The following is a 16267-nucleotide window of genomic DNA, read 5'->3' on the forward strand; positions in this document are numbered from 1 at the left end:
CGTTCGTTTTGGCTAATAGATGGCCTCGTTCCGTTCCAGGAGGCGGGTTCAGATTGATCCTATAGAGAAGGGAGCTGCGCGCAAAGACTTTTTTTCTCAACCAATAGACAGCGCGGAGCTTGCCGATCGGTACCGAGAGGATAGGTTTGTCTAATTGGTTGGAAAGGGAAAGTCGGTGCGTGATAGGAGACGGTTGCTGGGAGTGGTGGGATTCTAAGCCAATAGGGGTGAGGATATTGAGAGTTATCGACCAATAGAGATCGTTAGAGGCGGGAGTTATTCAGCTCCGGCGATGGCGGCGCTGGTGAGAAGACAGCAAGTGGAGGGGGGAAGGAGAATGATTAAGAGGGCAAAACTCGGGGGAGGAGTCAAAAACGGGAATGAGGGTAACGGGGTGGGGAGGGGAAGGTGGATAGAGAGTGTGTGGGGAGTGACGGAAGTTGTGAGGAGGCAGGGAGGGTGTGAGAGGAGTAATTGTGTGAGTGAGGGAGGGAGGGAGTGAGGAGGGAGGGAAAGTGTGAGGGAGGTAGTGATGTGAGGAAGGAGGGTGTGTGTGAGGGGAGGGAGAGGAGTGGGTGAGGATGGGTGTGAGGAGTGAGGGAGATAGTAAGGGAGAGTGAGAGGAGGGAGGGAGGAATGAATGATGACCGAGTGAGGGAGGGAGGGTGTGAGAAAGGCTGCAGAAGGGTAAATGAGGTGACAGAGAGGTATTTGTGACTCAGCTTCCCCACTGATGATGTCCCTTCAGGAGGAGATCAGCAGCGAGGATGATGTGGTGGAGGTGGCGGTAGTGGAGAGTCCTCGAGGACAGAGGGTGGCGGGCAGAGGGCGGAGGCGAATATTGTACACACAGACTGTCACTGCCTGCACTGGCAAGGTAAGCCCCACCTCTGACCCTACCCCACCCCAAACCCTCACCACTGACCCGTAACCCTCTCTCTGAAAAGGGAAGGAAGTTTGGAGGCGGGAGGATGGAGGAGATGTTTGCCCCACTGTAAGATTGTTCCCCCAGGAGGCGGCGAGCAGCAGGTGTGAGGGAGACCCGGTGGAGATGATGAATGTGGAAGGACCTCGAGGACGCAAGATGGTGGGGAAACGGCGGAGGCGAGATTTGGACAAACAGATCACCAACACCTGCACCAGCAAGGTGAACTCCACCTCTGACCCCAACCCTCCTCCACTACCCTGCCCCAAGCCCTCACCGCTGACCCCTGACTGCTCTTGAATAGGGAGGCGGAGGGAAGGGAGATGGGGAGGGAGGAGATGTTTGGGATCTGCCGCATCCTGTGTCCCTTACCCAGGAGAAAGTGAGATGTGGGATCGAGGGAGAGCTGGTGGAGGAGCCTTGACACTGGAGGGTGGAGAGTAGATGGTGGAGGTGAGGTTGGACTCACAGACCTTCTACACCATCTCCATCTACACTGTGACCCCCAGTGTCTCTGACCAGTGAACTCCGTTGTGGTTGCTGACAACCCCCTGTCTCGGAGGGAGGGAGGCAGGCAGGCATGGAGGCGGGGGGGGGTGGATGGGCAGTGAGTAGGTGCATGGTGACGGTGATATGGGGGGTGGTGGGAGGAGTGTTTGGGATCCATTTTTCTCCATTGATGATGTGCTCCCCCGCCCCCAGGAAGCGAGCAGTGAGAGTGAGGACGATGTGCTGGAGGTGACAGAGATGGAGGGGCCTCGAGGACGGAGGGTGGAGAGCAGTCGGCGGAGGCGAGTGTTGGACACACACATTGTAACCACTGTCCCCGTCTACACTGGCAGGGTAACTCGACCCCATTTCTGATTCTCACCTCTTACCTCACCCCTGTCCACCGACTCCGCATCTGACATCCCCTCTGCCCCACCCCACCCCTCTGCTCTACTTCTGTCCCCTGTCTTTCCCCCCGCTCATCACTCCACCTCCTCACCTGTCGCCTCTCTCCCCAGGTGAACAGAACTCTCCGACTGTACCAAGACAACGCTGCAGAGGTGGACAAGCAGATCTGGAAGCAGTTGAATCTGCCAGGTGTGTGGGGTACCTCTGCCTTCCTCCCCACTGCAATTTACAATGGCCAATTAACCATTACAGCTTTGAATAGTGGGGAGAAACCAGAGAACCCACTGGTCATGGGGAGAATAATAGACAGCAGGTGAAGGAGTAGGCCATTCGGCCCTTCTAGCCAGCACCGCCATTCACTGTGATCATGGCTGATCGTGCACAATCAGTACCCCGTTCCTGCCCTCTCCTCATATCCCTTGACCCCGCTATCCATAAGAGCTCTATCTAACTCTCTCTTGAATGCATCCAGAGACTTGGCCTCCACTGCCTTCTGGGGCAGAGCATTCCACATAACCACCACTCTCTGGGTGAAAAAGTTTTTCCACATCTCTGTTCTAAATGGCCTACCCTTTATTCTTAAACTGTGGCCTCTAGTTCTGGACTCACCCATTAGCGGGAACATGCTTCCTGCCTCCAGTGTGTCCAATCCCTTAATAATCTTATATGTTTCAATCAGATCCCCTCTCATCCTTCTAAATTCCAGTGTATACAAGCCCAGTCGCTCCAATCTTTCAACATATGACAGTCCCGCCATTCCGGGAATTAACCTTGTGAACCTACGCTGCACTCCCTCAATAGCAAGAATGTCCTTCCTCAAATTTGGAGACCAAAACTGCACACAATACTCCAGGTGGGGTCTCACCAGGGCCCTGTACAGCTGCAGAAGGACCTCTTTACTCCTATACTCAATTCCTCTTGTTATAAAAGCCAGCATGCCATTAGCTTTCTTCACTGCCTGCTGTACCTGCATGCTTGCTTTCATTGACTGATGTACAAGAACACCTAGATCTCGTTGTACTTCCCCTTTTCTCCTAACTTGACTGCATTTAGATAGTAATCTGCCTTCCTGTTCTTGCCACCAAAGTGGATAACCTCACATTTATCCACATTAAACTGCATCTGCCATACATTTGCCCACTCACCCAACCTGTCCAAGTCACCCTGCATTCTCATAACATCCTCCTGATATTTCACACTGCCACCCAGCTTTGTGTCATCAGCAAATTTGCTAATGTTACTTTTAATCCCTTCATCTAAATCATTAATGCATATTGTAAACAGCTGCGGTCCCAGCACCGAACCTTGCGGTACCCCACTGGTCACAGCCTGCCATTCCAAAAGGGACCCGTTAATCACTACTCTTTGTTTCCTGTCAGCCAGCCAATTTTCAATCCATGTCAGTACTCTGCCCCCAATACCATGTGCCCTAATTTTGCCCACTAATCTCCTATGTGGGACTTTATCAAAAACTTTCTGGAAGTCCAGGTGCACTACATCCACTGACTCTCCCTTGTCCATTTTCATAGTTACATCCTCAAAAAACTCCAGAAGATTAGTCAAGCATGATTTCCCCTTCATAAATCCATGCTGACTCGGACTGATCCTTCTACTGCTATCCAAATGTGTTGTAATTTCCTCTTTTATAATTGACTCCAGCATCTTTCCCACCGCTGACATCAGGCTAACCGGTCTATAATTCCCTGTTTTCTCTCTCCCTTGTTTCGAACCCCATAACTGGGTATCTTACCAGCAAAGATAGGAGTATCCGTTGAAGTCTGGTGATACTATTTTTAACAGTATTTATTAGTAAAAATACACAAAAATAATATCAATGCAAATATACAGATAATATACGTCATCAATACTAAACCTAAAAGTGCGGGTATAATAATAATAAGAAATAAGCTCTCTCGTTGTTTAGGGAATAATGAATTGTCCGATGGATATATAAAGTTCAGTTCAGTTCATACAGGCTGCAGTCGTCGTTGATCACTGTGTTGCAATTGTTGGAGAGAGAGAGAGAGAGAGAGAGAGAGAGAGAAACTTGCCTGCTTTCCTTGTACGATCTTGATCTGTATCCGTCCTTTAGCTAGACCGTTCCGTGGAGGACTCGTCACCCAGGCAAGGGGGGACACACACCACCGGTCTCGTAGTGTCTCTCCTGGTGCGTCTGAGGGGTGTTCCCCAGACCCTACTTTTATCCTCACTCACAGGGTCTCAGGTGTCAATCAGGTTGGGATGATGCAATCCCTCAACTAGACCACTCTGGCTGCCCCCGAGGGGTTTCAATGAATAGTACAGTACTCAATACACAATTCCTCCTTCAAGAGACAATAGCAGTAATCAGTAGTTCCATTCCGATTCCACTTTTATTCCCTGCATTGTCAATAACAACTGCCTTTTCTGTTATCCTGCGTCTCTCTCTCTCATTACTGACATGCTGTGTATCTCTCTCCTGGGTATCAGACCCGAAATAGTAGTGAGTTTGCGATTCTCAAAAAAGAGGGGAGGCAGGCATTGAGGATTCTGTACCCTTCTGCCCATCAGAGTTGCTCCTCATTCATAACACCCTCCTTTCTTGAAAAGTGGGACAACATTAGCCACCCTACAGACTCCATACAGACAGCGATGAGAATTGAACCCAGGTCAAGCGTTGTGCTACCCACTACACTATTGTGCCAATAGACAATAGGTGCAGAAGTAGACCATTCAGCCCTTCGAGCCTGCACCGCCATTTTGACATCATGGCTGATCAATTACTATCAATACCCGGTTCCTGCCTTGTCCCCATATCCCTTGATTCCCCTATCCATAAGATACCTATCTAGCTCCTTCTTGAAAGCATCCAGAGAATTGGCCTCCACTACCTTCCGAGGCAGTGCATTCCAGACCCCCACAACTCTCTGGGAGAAGAAGTTTTTCCTTAACTCTGTCCTAAATGACCTACCCCTTATTCTCAAACCATGCCCTCTGGTACTGGACTCTCCCAGCATCTGGAACATATTTCCTGCCTCTATCTTGTCCAATCCCTTAATAATCTTTTATGTTTCAATCAGATCCCCTCTCAATCTCCTTAATTCCAACGTGTACAAGCCCAGTCTCTCTAACCTCTCTGCGTAAGACAGTCCGGACATCCTGGGAATTAACCTCGTGAATCTATGCTGCATTTCCTCTACAGCCAGGATGTCCTTCCTGAACCCTGGAGACCAAAACTGTACACAATACTCCAGGTGTGGTCTCACCAGGGCCCTGTACAAATGCAAAAGGATTTCCTTGCTCTTGTACTCAATTCCCTTTGTAATAAAGGCCAACATTCCATTAGCCTTCTTCACTGCCTGCTGCACTTGCTCATTCACCTTCACTGACTGATGAACAAGGACTCCGAGATCTCTTTGTATCTCCTTGCCCAACTCTACACCGTTCAGATAATAATCTGCCTTCCTGTTCTTACTCCCAAAGTGGATAACCTCACACATATTCACATTAAACGCCATCTGCCAAGTATCTGCCCACTCACCCAGCCTATCCAAGTCACCCTGAATTCTCCTAACATCCTCATCACAAGTCACACTGACACCCAGCTTAGTATCATCAGCAAACTTGCTGATGTTATTCTCAATGCCTTCATCTAAATCGTTGATGTAAATCGTAAACAGCCGTGGTCCCAATACCGAGCCCTGTGGCACCCCACTAGTCACCACCTGCCATTCCGAGAAACACCCATTCACCGCTACCCTTTGCTTTCTATCTGCCAACCAGTTTTCTATCCATGTCAATGTCTTCCCCCCGATGCCCTGAGCTTTGATTTTACCCACCAATCTTCTATGTGGAACCTTATCAAATGCCTTCTGAAAATCGAAGTACTCTACATCCACTGGATCTCCCTTGTCTAACTTCCTGGTTACATCCTCGAAAAACTCCAACAGATTAGTCAAGCATGATTTACCCTTGGTAAATCCATGCTGGCTCGGCCCAATCCTATTACTGCTATCTAAATATGCCACTATTTCATCCTTAATAATGGACTCAAGCATCTTTCCCACCACCGATGTCAGACTGACAGGTCGATAGTTCTCTGTTTTCTCCCTCCCTCCTTTTTTAAAAAGTGAGATAACATTAGCTATTCTCCAATCCTCAGGAACTGATCTAAGGAACATTGGAAAATGATTACCAATGCATCCACAATTTCCAGGGCCACCTCCTTTAGTACCCTAGGGTGCAGACCATCTGGACCTGGGGATTTGTCAGCCTTCAGTCCCATCAGTTTTCTCATCACCGTTTCCTTCCGAATGTCAATCTGTTTCATTTCCTCTGTTACCCTATATCCTTGGCCCATCCATACATTTGGGAGATTGCTTGTGTCTTCCTTAGTGAAAACAGATCTAAAGTACTCATTAAATTCTTCTGCCATTTCTCCGTTTCCCATAATAATTTCACCCAATTCATTCTTCAAGGGCCCAACATTGTTCTTAACTATCTTCTTTCTCTTCACATACCTAAAAAAGCTTTTACTATATTCCTTTATATTCCTGGCTAGCTTGCGTTTGTACCTCATTTTTTCTCCTCGTATTGTCTTTTTAGTTAAGTTCTGTTGTTCCTTAAAAACTTCCCAATCATCTGTCCTCCCACTCACCTTAGCTCTGTCATACTTCCTTTTTTTTTAATGCTTCCTTTGACTTCCTTTGTCAACCACTGTGGCCCCTTTCCCCCCTTTGAATCCTTCCTTCTCCAGGGGATGAACTGATTTTGCATCTTGTGCATTATTCCCAAGAATACCTGCCATTGCTGTTTCACTGTCTTTTCTACTCGGCTATCCATCCAGTCAACTTTGGCCAGCTCCTCTCTCATGGCTCCATAGCTTCCCCTGTTCATCTGCAACACTGACACCTCCTAGCTGCCCTTATCCTTCTCAAATTGCAGATAAAAGCTTATCATATTGTGATCACTACCTCCTAATGGCTCCTTTACTTCAAGATCGCTTATCAAATCCTGTTCATTACATAACACTAAATCCAGAATAGTCTTGTCCCTGGTCGGCTCTCGTACAAGCTGTTCTAAGAATGCATCCCGTCGGCACTCTACAAACTCCATATCCTGTGGTCCAGCACCAACCTGATTCTCCTAGTTCACCTGCATGTTGAAATCCCCCATAACTACTGCATCATTACCTTTGCCACATGCCAATGTTAACTCCCTATTCAACTTGCACCCAATATCCATGCTACTATTTGGTGGCCTGTAGACAACACCCATTTGGGTCCTTTTGCCCTTACAGTTCCTCAGTTCTATCCACACAGACTCTACTTCTGACCCTATGTCCCCCCTTGCAAAGGACTGAATCTCATTCCTCACCAACAGGGCCACCCCACCCCCTCTGCCCACATTTCTGTCCCTACGATAGCACGTATACCCTTGTACATTCATTTCCCAGGTCTGATCTCCTCGCAGCCATGTCTCCGTTATCCCAACAACATCATAGTTACCCATTCGCACCTGTACGGCTTCCCCCAGGACGTCCCTAAGTGGCTGGGTGCTAACATGATCAACACATTTCACTGTATGTTTTGATGCACTTGTGATGAATAAGACTGAAGCTGTTCATCCTTTCCACCTCAATGTCTGATGTGCGTCCTCAACTTCCCCTTCCCTGTCCATATTCAGTTCCTTGTCTTACTAACTGAGTAGAAGGGTGTAGTTGCAATGTTACTCAGGTCTCTGATTGAACTTGCTCCTATACGATTCCTTGTCATTGTCTCAGATTCTGACAAAAATGAATAGTGTCCTTGACGTTTGACCCCAGAGTAGGGAAAGTCAAGCAGAGGGCTAAGAGCGTTGATGATGCCACGTGGAAACTAGCCTCTCCTCCACAGTCTACACTTCTCACTGTCTCAGTAAAGCAGTTGACATCATCGAAGACCTCACCCACCCGGGACTTTCTCCCTTCTCCCTCCTCCTGTTGGGCAGAAGATACAAAAGCCTGAAAGCACGTCCCACCAGGCTCCAGGACAGCTTCTACCCCGCTGTTAGCAGACTATTGAACAGTCCCCCAGTACGAGAAGACAGCTTCTACCCCGCTGTTAGCAGACTATTGAACGGTCCCCCAGTACGAGAAGACAGCTTCTACCCCGCTGTTAGCAGACTATTGAACGGTCCCCCAGTACGAGAAGACAGCTTCTACCCCGCTGTTAGCAGACTATTGAACAGCCCCCCAGTACGATAAGACAGCTTCTGCCCCGCTGTTATCAGTGAAAGCATGTCCCACCAGGGTCAAGGACAGCTTCTACCCCGCTGTTACCAGACTATTGAAACGGTCCCCCAGTACGATAAGACAGCTTCTACCCCCCTGTTATCAGACTATTGAACGGTCCCCCAGTACGATAAGACAGCTTCTACCCTGCTGTTATCAGACTATTGAACGGTCCCCCAGTACGATAAGACAACTTCTACCCCGCTGTTATCAGACTATTGAACGGTCTCCCAGTACGATAAGACAGCTTCTACTCCGCTGTTACCAGACTATTGAACGGTCCCCCAGTACGATAAGACAGCTTCTACCCCGCTGTTATCAGACTATTGAACGGTCCCCCAGTACGATAAGACAGCTTCTACCCCGCTGTGATCAGACTATTGAATGGTCCCCCAGTACGATAAGACAGCTTCTACCCCGCTGTGATCAGACTATTGAATGGTCCCCCAGTACGATAAGACAGCTTCTACCCCGCTGTTACCAGACGACTGAATGAAGTGCTCCTGCCCTCACCACGTGCCTTGGAGTGGGCTTGTACATTATTGTCTTGGCACACTTTCTCTGTAGCTGTAACACTTTATTTTGCATTTTCCTTTCTAACTCGATGGAAAATTGCAATGATTTGATCTGTATGCAGCATGAAAGACAAACTTTTCATTGTCTCACCATGTGAGACTAATAATCCTCTGTCCACCTCAAAGACTGACAGGGCATGGGGGCCCGATGGAGGACAGAGGGGGAACAGATGGGGTGGGGTGCTGAGCCACGTTCTTTTGTTCCCTGGATAAAGATTCGGACGAAGACTTGGAAGATGATCAAGGCACGAGGAAGCGGAGGCGAGTGTCTCCTGAGCACGATCAGACACTCCACACGTTGGACTCGGAGTCAGAATGGGAGAACAGTCACTCTCTGTGAGTCTTATCCACACCGTCCCAACACATTCTCCTGGATCAGACACAGAGTGAATCTCCCTCCACACCATCCCATCACACACTCCCAGGGTCAGACACAGAGTGAATCTCCCTCCACACCATCCCATCACACACTCCCGGGGTCAGACACAGAGTGAATCTCACTCCACACCGTCCCATCACACACTCCCGGGGTCAGACACAGAGTGAATCTCCCCCCAAACCGTCCCATCACACACTCCCGGGGTCAGACACAGAGTGAATCTCCCTCTGCACCGTCCCATCACACACTCCCGGGGTCAGACACGGAGTGAATCTCCCTCCTCACCGTCCCATCACACACTCCCGGGGTCAGACACAGAGTGAATCTCCCCCCAAACCGTCCCATCACACACTCCCAGGGTCAGACACAGAGTGAATCTCCCCCCACACCGTCCCATCACACACTCCCGGGGTCAGACACAGAGTGAATCTCCCTCTGCACTGTCCCGTCACACACTCCCGGGGTCAGACACAGAGTGAATCTCCCTCCACACCGTCCCATCACACACTCCCGGGGTCAGACACAGAGTGAATCTCCCTCCACACCGTCCCATCACACACTCCCGGGGTCAGACAGAGTGAATCTCCCTCTGCACTGTCCCATCACACGCTCCCGGGGTCAGACACAGAGTGAATCTCCCTCCACACCGTCCCATCACACACTCCCGGGGTCAGACAGAGTGAATCTCCCTCCACACCGTCCCATCACACGCTCCCGGGGTCAGACACAGAGTGAATCTCCCTCCACACCGTCCCATCACACACTCTCAGTACAGATTCGCTGACACTGAGAATTTTGTCTCCACAGGTTGCTGAGCCCAGGAAGCCGGTCTCCCTCTCCCCCCATCACACCCTCACTCACCACTCAACAGAAAGGGCGTGCATTCAGTGCAATCAGGTAGTCACCCCATCTCCCCTTTCCTCCCCTCCCACATTCCCCTCCACCTTTGTCTCCCCTTCTGACCACTCCTTCCATCTAACCCCTTTGTCCCCCTCCCTCCCCCACTGTCTGCCCCACCCTATCTCCACTGAAAATGTTTTTTGTTGATACTTGCTGTTCTCCCACCATCCTGTACAGAGAGATGAACCGGAGATTACGGGACCTCGATGATTTCCGAGGGATGGTGGAAGGGGAGGCGGAGGATGTTCTGTTGCTGGAGCCTCACTCTCCTCCCCCACTGAGTCCCCGTTTGCTCAGCCTCAAGCTCCGGTGTCAAGGTCTCGTCCACAGGATCCCCATCCGGGTGGTGAGTGTTGCCCGGTTCTGCTTGAACCCTGATCTCCTTAGTCCTGACCACCGACCTCATATAGTGTCCCTTAATCCCTTACCACACTCCCCCAGCTGACTGCCCCCTGCCCCCCCAGCCTGGCTCCCCCATTCCCCCCCCCCCCAGCCTGGCTCCCCCGTGTTCCCCCCGCCTGACCGCCTCGTGCACCCCCAGCCTGACTCCCCCGTGTTCCCCCCGCCTGACCGCCTCGTGCACCCCCAGCCTGACTCCCCCGTGTTCCCCCCGCATAACCGCCTCATGCACCCCCAGCCTGACTCCCCCATGCCCCCCAGCCTGATTCCCCCGTGTTCCCCCCGCCTGACTCCCCCGTGTTCCCCCCGCCTGACTCCCCCGTGTTCCCCCCGCCTGACTCCCCCGTGTTCCCCCCGCCTGACTCCCCCGTGCCCCCCGCCTGACCGCCTCGTGCACCCCCCGCCTGACCGCCTCGTGCACCCTCCGCCTGACTCCCCCGTGCCCCCCGCTTGACCGCCTCGTGCACCCCCCGCCTGACCGCCTTGTGCACCCCCCGCCTGACCGCCTTGTGCACCACCCGCCTGACTCCCCCGTGCCCCCCCGCCTGACTCCCCCGTGTTCCCCCCGCCTGACTCCCCCGTGTTCCCCCCGCCTGACTCCCCCGTGTTCCCCCCGCCTGACTCCCCCGTGTTCCCCCCGCCTGACTCCCCCGTGTTCCCCCCGCCTGACTCCCCCGTGTTCCCCCCGCCTGACTCCCCCGTGTTCCCCCCGCCTGACTCCCCCGTGTTCCCCCCGCCTGACTCCCCCGTGTTCCCCCCGCCTGACTCCCCCGTGTTCCCCCCGCCTGACTCCCCCGTGTTCCCCCCGCCTGACTCCCCCGTGTTCCCCCCGCCTGACTCCCCCGTGTTCCCCCCGCCTGACTCCCCCGTGTTCCCCCCGCCTGACTCCCCCGTGTTCCCCCCGCCTGACTCCCCCGTGTTCCCCCCGCCTGACTCCCCCGTGTTCCCCCCGCCTGACTCCCCCGTGTTCCCCCCGCCTGACTCCCCCGTGTTCCCCCCGCCTGACTCCCCCGTGTTCCCCCCGCCTGACTCCCCCGTGTTCCCCCCGCCTGACTCCCCCGTGTTCCCCCCGCCTGACTCCCCCGTGTTCCCCCCGCCTGACTCCCCCGTGTTCCCCCCGCCTGACTCCCCCGTGTTCCCCCCGCCTGACTCCCCCGTGTTCCCCCCGCCTGACTCCCCCGTGTTCCCCCCGCCTGACTCCCCCGTGTTCCCCCCGCCTGACTCCCCCGTGTTCCCCCCGCCTGACTCCCCCGTGTTCCCCCCGCCTGACTCCCCCGTGTTCCCCCCGCCTGACTCCCCCGTGTTCCCCCCGCCTGACTCCCCCGTGTTCCCCCCGCCTGATTCCCCCGTGTTCCCCCCGCCTGACGCCCCCGTGTTCCCCCCGCCTGACGCCCCCGTGTTCCCCCCGCCTGACTCCCCCGTGTTCCCCCCGCCTGACTCCCCCGTGTTCCCCCCGCCTGACTCCCCCGTGTTCCCCCCGCCTGACTCCCCCGTGTTCCCCCCGCCTGACTCCCCCGTGTTCCCCCCGCCTGACTCCCCCGTGTTCCCCCCGCCTGACTCCCCCGTGTTCCCCCCGCCTGACTCCCCCGTGTTCCCCCCGCCTGACTCCCCCGTGTTCCCCCCGCCTGACTCCCCCGTGTTCCCCCCGCCTGACTCCCCCGTGTTCCCCCCGCCTGACTCCCCCGTGTTCCCCCCGCCTGACTCCCCCGTGTTCCCCCCGCCTGACTCCCCCGTGTTCCCCCCGCCTGACTCCCCCGTGTTCCCCCCGCCTGACTCCCCCGTGTTCCCCCCGCCTGACTCCCCCGTGTTCTCCCGCCTGACTCCCCCGTGTTCTCCCGCCTGACTCCCCCGTGTTCCCCCCGCCTGACTCCCCCGTGTTCCCCCCGCCTGACCGCCTCGTGCACCCCCAGCCTGACTCCCCCGTGCCCCCCAGCCTGATTCCCCCATGTTCCCCCCGTCCCCCCACCTGACCGCCTCGTGCACCCCCAGCCTGACTCCCCCGTGCCCCCCAGCCTGATTCCCCCATGTTCCCCCCGTCCCCCCGCCTGACCGCCTCGTACATCCCCCTCCCCCTGGCTGGCTCACCACTCTTTGCTCTCCCCCCCAATAGACTGGTCCGCACCCACCCCCTCATCCCTCCAACTTGCCCCTTTCTGTTCTCCTGCACATGTCTTTTCATTCCTGTTCTCCTCCCCCACCCACAGTCAGACCCTTTCAGGAAGGCAGTACACGTGCTGGCCAACAAGCTGCAGATGGACCCTGGCCACCTCCTGTTGCTTCAGAACGACCTGGAGGTTCCCCTCGAGCAGACCCCTGAGACCTGGAACCTCAGTGTGGCTGACATTCTGGGTAAGCACTCAGCCGAGAGGGAGGGGATGACACCGATGGCAGCTTCTGGGCAGTGAGGAGTAATGGAGATGGGAGGGGTGTAGAAGCGGGGGGTATCATGGGGATTTGTGAGTGGTGTAGGGAAGAGTAAGGGTGACTGAGATGGGGAAGAGTGTAGGGGAGGGAGGGGGTCAAGGAGATGGAGAAGGATGTAGGGAAGGAACGGGTCAAGGAGATGAGGGGAGTGTAGAGGAGGGAGGGGTCGTGGTGACAGGTAGGGTGTCATGGGGTTGGGGAGGGGGTCGAGACGGAGAGGAGTCGAGGAAGGAGGGGTTACAGACCCAGGCCCTGTCTCTCTAATGTTTCCGCTTCCTTCCACATTGCCAGACTGTCATGTTATGTCTGATTCTCAGACAGACACAATCCGGCTGCAGGTCCGAGGCCGGGAGAAGGATTCGCTGCAAACCATCACAATTGGGAAGGTCAGTGTTTAAGAGTAGGGCAAGTCTTGGTAGTTTACTATTGAACTGATGCTCTCATCACAGATCCTAGACTGTAACCCACTTCCATGATAATATAAACCTCTGAACCTTCCCTTGATTCGATCCCAGCCTGGAATTCCTTCCTGAGGATCTATTATTCCATATATAAACCTCCTGAACCCCTGTTTTAGACCCCAGCCTATTACCCATTGGTACAGATCTGTTATTCTATATGTAAATGCTGAATTAAATCTCAGCCAGATTTGCCCAGATCCCTTGCAATCTTGATTGGAGAGATTTGCCCACTCCTTCACTCATTCTTTTTCTCTGTTCCCCCTCCTTCCTTCTAACCCCTCCCTCCCTTCCTCCTTTTCCATTTCTCCCTGCAGGGGGAGGTGCTGCGAAGCCTGATGACAGTGTACAAGGAGAGGACGGGTCTCCAGCGACACCGGGTCTGTTTCCTGTTCGATGGCGCCGAGCTCTCTGAGAATAGCACCCCCCGTGACCTTGACATGGAACCTGACGATGTCATTGATGCCCAAGTAGCTGAGTCTTGCTGCCTGTGAGGTTTTCCTCACTTCCCCCCCACCCTCTGCTGGTCCTGGATGCTGAAGATAGAGTTGACATGCTCAGCGCCTTCTGCTTCCTACAGTCGAACAACTATACCATCTTCCTACTGTCGAACAACTACACCGTCTTCTGCTTCCTACAGTCGAACAACTACACCGTCTTCTGTATACCCGGGTGGGGGTCATCCTGCTTTTGTTCCTCTGGATCTACTGCAAGAGTGAGCTTCATCTCCGAATCCACTGTAGACACCAGCTTCTACTCCCTCTGGATCCAGTGCAGACGGCAAGCTCATCTCCATCTTGATCCTGTGCAAGCCAATGCTGTCTGCCCCTGGACCCCATTCAGCCCAGGATGATTATCTGAATCCATTCACCCAGCACACTTACCCCTGTACCCAGCCAGGATCTGGTGCGTTCCTCAGTGCCATGTCAAGGGCTACTCTGAAACCTGTGTATACCACTGATGTCTCTCCACCATCCCCATGGATCCATTGGGATCTGGCCACATCTTCCAGAGCATGTAGATCCAATTTGAGGCCCCAGTGTGATCTCAGCATAATATTTCATGTGGTGTCTGATCCAGTGTTAAAATCCAGGGCTGTTTATTGATTCATTGTCTCCTCTGGGTGTAGTATGTCACAGTGTATCTCTGGGAACACAGTTCCCCAGTGCTTCCTTTGGATCAGGTGATGATTTCCAGTGCCACGTTCCTACTGTCTCCCCGGACCCAGTGGATGCAGCAGTTGTATCCTCGGGTTCATGTGTATCTGCCAAGGGTCCTAATGCTTTTTTGCTCTGGACTCAGTGGTGGTCCTAGTGCAGTGTTTCAGGGTCTCTGAATCCTTTGTTAGAACATGCCCTATTTCCCCGAGTGTTCTGTGGATTCAGTGAATATGACAGTGTCATAATCTTGATACCTCCTTCTGGATCCACTTCAGGTGCCCATGTCTTCTCTGGATCCAGTGTGGCTCTCAGGTGATATTTTGGTGGGGGGGGGGGGGGAACAATGCCATCTCTGATGTTATTCTGGAACCACTACATTCCATAGTTGTTTCCCTCTGGATACAGTACCTGTAAGTGTGATCACCCCTGGATCTAGTGCATCCCTCAGAATCTGGATCCAGTGCTGGTTTGGCTTTCTCTGCCCCCTGTGGATCCACTGCCAGTAAGTGCTGTCTGCATCTGGATCCACTGTTCTTCTGAGGCCTAATGCAGGCAGCAGCTCACCTTCCTCGAATCGGACACAGGCCCTTTAGCCTTTCAAGCTCCTGGCAACCATTGATGGATGCACTGATAGATTTTCACAATATCCGCCTCCCTCCCCACATGCACACACATCCACTTCCACAGTTACAACCAGCCACATTGGGATGTGGAAAGAAACTATGGTTACAGAACTTACCACATGATTGATTGATAAATAAATAAATTTTGCACCAAGAGAACAAAGTAGTGAGGCAGTGTTCGTGGGTTCAATGTCCATCAGAAATTGGATGGCAGATGGAAGATGCTGTTCCGGAATCACTCAGTGTGTGCCTTCAGGCTCCTGCACCTCCTTCCTGATGGTAGCAATGAGAAGAGGGCATGTCCTGTGTGATGGGTTCCTCAGCAATGGATGCTGCCTTGTTTGAGGACTTGCCTTTGAATATGTCCTCGATGCTGGGGAGACTGGTGCCTGTGTTGGAGCTGGCTGCATTTACATCTTCGCCTGCTGACGCCGCTCCCAGCTGGGTGGTGACAAAGTAGTAATAGGAATGAGTACCTGTGCTCTTTATCTGCTGTGCGAGAGATCCCGTAGAAAAATGGGAGCCTCCCCTGGGCCAGAGGCAACCTCCCCATCCCTTGTCACCTCACCCCCCCACCGTCACTTTGGAACACCCTTCCTCCTCCTCGGAATCACCTTCTCACCTCGCCCCTCTCCTTTCCGAGCCCCCAGAATCTTCCTTCCGCTATGCAACCAGTACAAGGCTTCCTCGATGTGTCTGGCCACTCCATCGCCTGCGTTGAAAGGAGGAGAGATGATGGAACAGCACAGACGTTCAGCCCACAATTTTGTGCCAAACTAATGAAACTTGTTACTTAACACCCAACTTAAACGAATTCCTTCTACCTACACAATGTCTGTACCCCTCCATTCCTTGCACATCATGTGCCTACACAATGTCTATACCCCTCCATTCCCTGCACATCCATGTGCCTGCCTAAGAGCTTCTTAAACACCCATGTTGTATCTGCCTCCACTGCCATTCCAGGTACCCACCATCCCCTGTGTTTTAAAGAAAACTTGCCTGGCACATCTTTGAACTTTCCCCACCTTGCCTTAAAGGCAAGCCTTCTTTTCTCCTGGGGGAGACAGCTACCAACTGCATACTCTGTCTCTCTTGTCATCTAATGACCCTCGATCGGGTCTGCCCTTAATCTGCACCACTCCAGAGACATCAACACAACCCCTCCTTGTGGCTCATGCCCTTCAACCCAGGCAGCGTCCTAGTGGAGCTCTTTGGCACCCTCTCCAAAGCCCCCACGCCCTTCCTGTAACCAGGCGACAGGAACTGATGTAGCC

At 53.3% G+C, this 16267-nt stretch overlaps 1 protein-coding gene across 4 annotated transcripts; it reads left to right on the top strand.

Annotated features, from left to right (window-relative positions):
• The first annotated feature begins 248 nt into the window (after window positions 1–248).
• On the top strand, window positions 249–15163 carry nfatc2ip (nuclear factor of activated T cells 2 interacting protein). 4 transcript variants are annotated; one of them, XM_059954127.1, is made up of 11 exons: window positions 249–304; window positions 749–877; window positions 1013–1147; window positions 1628–1768; window positions 1933–2011; window positions 8863–8983; window positions 9834–9923; window positions 10104–10272; window positions 12530–12674; window positions 13041–13135; window positions 13525–15162. In XM_059954127.1, the coding sequence occupies exons 1-11, from the start codon at window positions 293–295 to the stop codon at window positions 13699–13701; spliced, it is 1293 nt and encodes a 430-aa protein (XP_059810110.1). In that variant the 5' UTR covers window positions 249–292; the 3' UTR covers window positions 13702–15162. The 4 variants fall into 4 exon arrangements, with proteins under 4 accessions (XP_059810110.1, XP_059810111.1, XP_059810113.1 ...); XM_059954128.1 differs by lacking the exon at window positions 749–877 and having other exon boundaries at window positions 263–304; XM_059954126.1 differs by lacking the exon at window positions 249–304 and having other exon boundaries at window positions 640–877.
• The last annotated feature ends 1104 nt before the right edge of the window (window positions 15164–16267 follow it).

This window comes from Hypanus sabinus, chromosome 29 (assembly GCF_030144855.1).
Source record: "Hypanus sabinus isolate sHypSab1 chromosome 29, sHypSab1.hap1, whole genome shotgun sequence".
NCBI lineage: Eukaryota > Metazoa > Chordata > Chondrichthyes > Myliobatiformes > Dasyatidae > Hypanus > Hypanus sabinus.

Coding starts and splice junctions, on each gene's coding strand:
- nfatc2ip (XM_059954126.1), top strand. CDS start 734: ATGATGTCCCTTCAGGAGGAGATCAGCAGCGAGGATGATGTGGTGGAG. Junction 12,675..13,040: donor CAGTGTGGCTGACATTCTGG/GTAAGCACTCAG, acceptor CCACATTGCCAG/ACTGTCATGTTATGTCTGAT. Junction 13,136..13,524: donor AAACCATCACAATTGGGAAG/GTCAGTGTTTAA, acceptor TTCTCCCTGCAG/GGGGAGGTGCTGCGAAGCCT.